This window comes from Bison bison, unplaced genomic scaffold (genome assembly GCF_000754665.1).
Source record: "Bison bison bison isolate TAMUID 2011002044 unplaced genomic scaffold, Bison_UMD1.0 scf7180017864180, whole genome shotgun sequence".
Taxonomy (NCBI): domain Eukaryota; kingdom Metazoa; phylum Chordata; class Mammalia; order Artiodactyla; family Bovidae; genus Bison; species Bison bison.
Genome location: NW_011494752.1, coordinates 7,701,295 through 7,705,385, shown reverse-complemented (window position 1 = coordinate 7,705,385; position 4,091 = coordinate 7,701,295). Strand labels below are relative to the sequence as shown.

General features: G+C 49.9%; 1 protein-coding gene across 1 annotated transcript in view; it reads right to left on the bottom strand.

Annotated features, from left to right (window-relative positions):
* LOC104990642 (nucleoside diphosphate kinase B) overlaps positions 1–2,254 on the bottom strand; it is a 4,152-nt gene extending 1,898 nt beyond the window's left edge. The window contains exons 1-2 of the mRNA XM_010842852.1: positions 1,898–2,254; positions 898–999 (exon numbers count right to left, since the gene is read on the bottom strand). Coding sequence (XP_010841154.1) covers positions 898–999; positions 1,898–2,023 — 228 coding nt within the window. The 5' untranslated portion in view covers positions 2,024–2,254. The remainder of the gene's footprint in view (positions 1–897; positions 1,000–1,897) is intronic.
* Positions 2,255–4,091: the final 1,837 nt, after the last annotated feature.

Genomic DNA, 4,091 nt, shown 5'->3' with positions numbered 1-4,091 from the left:
GCGAAGAGCCAATTCATTGAAAAAGACCCTGATTCTGGGAAAGATTGAGAGCAGGAGAAGGGGTGACAGAGGATGAGATGGTTGGATGGCATCCCCGACTCAATGGACATTTTGCACAAACTCCGTGAGATAGTGAAGGACGGGGAAGCCTGGTATGCTGCGTTCCATGGGGTTGCAGAGAGTTGAATGCAACTTCAACTGAACAACAGTAGCACACATCAGTCAGACCAATCAGTGACCTGATTATCAACCGGCCCCAGAATAGGGGCTGATATAAAATACCCCATACTCCATCCCAAGTGTATACAGAGAAAAGGTCTGCCCAACTTGACTTCCTAGTCTGACGGAAAAAGATTAACAAGACTGAAGAACTCTTGTGCAGTCACGAACTCTAAAAAAGTAATGACGAAAGGGTAAAAAAAAGTGACCAGACTAGAACAGGATCAGTGGGAAGGGCATCACAGAAGACTGGCCGAGCAAGACAAGGCACAAACTGACACGAAAGGGGGAAGTGTATTCCAGGGAAAAGCAGAAAGAAGGTTACTGTCAGGGAACAGGAAGTAGGTCTTCTTTCTCAACAATTGTATTGACTCTGTATTATACCCCCCTGCTTCTATTCACTTCATTTCCAGTTGGACGTTAATGCCACATGAAGAAATAGACCACTTCATTTCTAGCATAGGATGAAAAGAACTTTCTGTTATGTCTGATTCTCACTTCCTTTTTCCTCCCAAGCTCCCAGTTGCTTTGTAAACTAACCACAAGCAGGCTGCATTTGTAAAACAAGGAATTTGGGGTATCTGGAGATGATGTCTAAAAAGGGAAATGAAGACACTGAGCAAACCCAGTTACCTATCAGCTTTATTCTTCTACTTGGTGCCACCATGAGAAACCTACCATGGCCACAACTGGCCCTGAGTTCATGTACTTCACCAGGCCGGGAAAGAATGGGCGGTCTTTCAGGTCAATGTAGTGCTGCTTCAGGAGTTCCTCAGAGGCCTTGGCATTGAAGAGAAGGTACCAATTAGGAATTAAACTCCTCAGACCTCCTCCCTACCCCAGTAACTTGGTAGGTTCTCTAAAAGTCTGGTTTTGTATTTAAGTTCACATTCATAAGACGTGTTTTTTTTAAAATCCCATCCAAACCATGAAACTGACAGTTTATTAGCAGAAAGATTCTTCTGATCATGAACACACACTATCATGTCAATGACCTTGTAATACAGATGTTATAATCCTTAAAAGAAGGTGGTTATTAAGTGTTGGCTGCAATCAAAGGAACTATTCCAAACAGAGGTCATATCAAATCCTCTGGCCCTTTCATAATGCCCTTTTAAACATTTCTGATGTTAACTGAAAGATCTCTTTACTGAGAAGCTTGGTTTAAAAATCAGTTCTTAGATATGTATCCCCTGAGGTCCAGATTTGTGCCCCAAATTTAATGTGGAAAATAAAGTTGTCCTATGCCAAAGGGAGCCTGCAGGGAAAGGGCAGAGGAAGGGAAGCCCCATCTAAAACCTCAATCATCTCAGAGTTGCAAAACTGAAGCACAAAAGGATTGCAGCCTCCATCCTGTGCCTGGGTGGACCCGCGTGGGCCCAGGACACAGGCCTTCTCCACTCCCTGCTGCCCTCCTGCGGCCTACAGCCCCATGGCAACCTGAGTCACTTTACCTCCACTTAACCTTCCAAGGGTGCCCGCCCACACCGCGCCGCCAGGGCCTGGGGAAGGGTCAGCGGGCCCCAGGCGCCCTGGAGAGGGAGGCTAAAGGAAGTTCTAGCGGGCCCTAGATCAGCCAGATTTTCCGACTCAGAAAAGGACGCGGATCGGTGCTGCGGGGAAGGAAAACCGCCCGTGACCATGCCGCAGCCGGGGGAAAGGGAGTGGGGCGCATCACCTGAAGGAACTTCATGGCCACAAGGCGGAATCCCTTCTGCTCGAAGCGCTTGATGATCTCGCCCACCAGGCCGCGCTGCACGCCGTCGGGCTTGATAGCAATAAAGGTGCGCTCCGCGTGGGCCATGGTCCGGTAAGGGGGTGAGCGCGGGTGCGGGTAGCGATGACGGCCAAAGCCTAGACCTGAGCCGAGAGCTGAGCGACTGACTCGGCTGGGAGCCCGCGGAGGAGGGGCCGGCAGTAGCCACACCCCGGACGACCCGCCGCCCAACCCGCGAGGCCGGATGCGTTCGGAAGACTCTGACCAGCCCGGAGCTTAAGGAAGAAACTGGCTAGGGCTTCAGGGGCAGGAAGTGATTTTTTTCGCTACCTGGATGATCCACTAGTAGAACTGCGCGCGTCCAATCCAACTCCTGTCTTCAGTATCTCGTAGCACTCAAATATCTCCAGGTCTTGCTGCTGCTGCGAAGTCGCTTCAGACGTGTCCTACTCTGTGCGAGTCAGTACCATCTCTCCCCCCACCATCCACCGAGTACCCAGAGCTGCTTTCTCTCCGCCCGGTCTAGCACAAGCCATTATCCTACGTGTGAAATCGGTTCCCCTTCCCTCCCTTCAAGCAAGTTGAGCCCTGCTTCAAGCCCTCCGCCTTCCAACGCGCCTCAACCTCACTTCTCCCCGCAAGGAGCCTCCGTCAGCATCCTCTTCAAACACCATCTGACCCTCCGCCCTGCTTTGATTATTGCCTCTGGCTGGAGGATGGCATCCAAGGCTAATTTAACAAAATGCCCTATGCCCTGCTCCTTCCTACCTGTCTCTCCACCAACCTTCCCAGCCCAGTTTAGGTGCCCTGATCCTGTTATGGAGTCCAAGCTCGCTCTGCTCACCACACGAAGGCCAAGAGAGGAGGTGTTGAGGCAAGAAAAACAGCTTTATTCAGAAAGCAGCTGACAGAGACGATGGCAGGCTAGCGCTTCAAAATAACCGTCATGGATGCCAGGTTTTTTTCCAGGTCAGAGAGAAAGAAGCAACGAGGAGCTAAAATCAAAAAACAGGCTAGAGAGGGAGAGGCGGCGGGGAAGTGAAGCGAAAGGGTCCTCAGTCTTGCAAAACATCAGCCTTTGGATGGGGTGTGTTAATCTCTATTCACAGGTGGGCAGGGACAAACTGTCTCGCCAAGAGCTGAACAAAGGCACTTTCCTGTCAAGCAGAGGGGCAGGGTCCTCCAGGGAGGCCATTAAGTATGATTATAATAATACAGCAATGAAAATCAAGTCAAAGAAAGTTTTGAGCATGGAGTCAGAATCGGCTTCCTCCCTGCAACATTCCTTGGAGAAGGAAATGGCAACCCACTCCAGTACTCTTGCCTGGAAAATCCCATGGATGGAGGAGCTTGGTAGGCTACAGTCCATGGGGTCGTGAAGAGTCAGACAAGAGACTTAGCAGCAGTAGCAGCAGCTACAACAGCTGCAACATTCCCACCCTGAGATGATGGTCTCTTCTGCCCCAGCACTATTGTGTGGCCAGGATATACAGTTCAGTCTGAGACACACCCTTGATAAGATTCTAGATTCTGTCTCAGAAATCAGGCCTGTCATACATTTGCAGACAATCTCTATCTCCTCTCTGTCTGGCAAAACACTAGCTTTGGTGGTGACCAGCTTCCCCCCCTCCACCTCTCCTGCAGTGCTTACAGCCTGAGATGGGCAAACACACTCTCTGCTCAGGGTGGTGAGCTAACCATAGGGATTGCGTGTCACCACCCTAGTAGTCCTGGCACTGCACTGATAACCTGTGTTAGATGACTTGACAGTCCAGGCCTCCATTACACTTTGCTGGCTTTCCAAACTTCTAGTTGCAGAGCATTAAACCACAGTACATTGGCAGTCTTCATTCTGGAGCAGGAACACCCAGTGTTCCTTTGGGTGGGCCCCAATCTGCAGCACACTTTTATTTGAGTTTCCTTTCCAGAGTTATCAAATGTCAATTGTGCGAAAGAGTGGGAATTTCACAAATATTTCTCCGCGAAGCTGTTTGCCTCCTGGCCTGGTCACTAATACCACCTTGTGGTTATAGCCAGTAGCAGCCCTCTGCCTTTCAACTCTCCTTTTCTTCCTGGGAAGACTGGAGAAGGTATAAACAAAAAGAGAAGGGGGCAGGGCACAATCCTTAAAAGATAACACAGCCTTGAAAAAAAC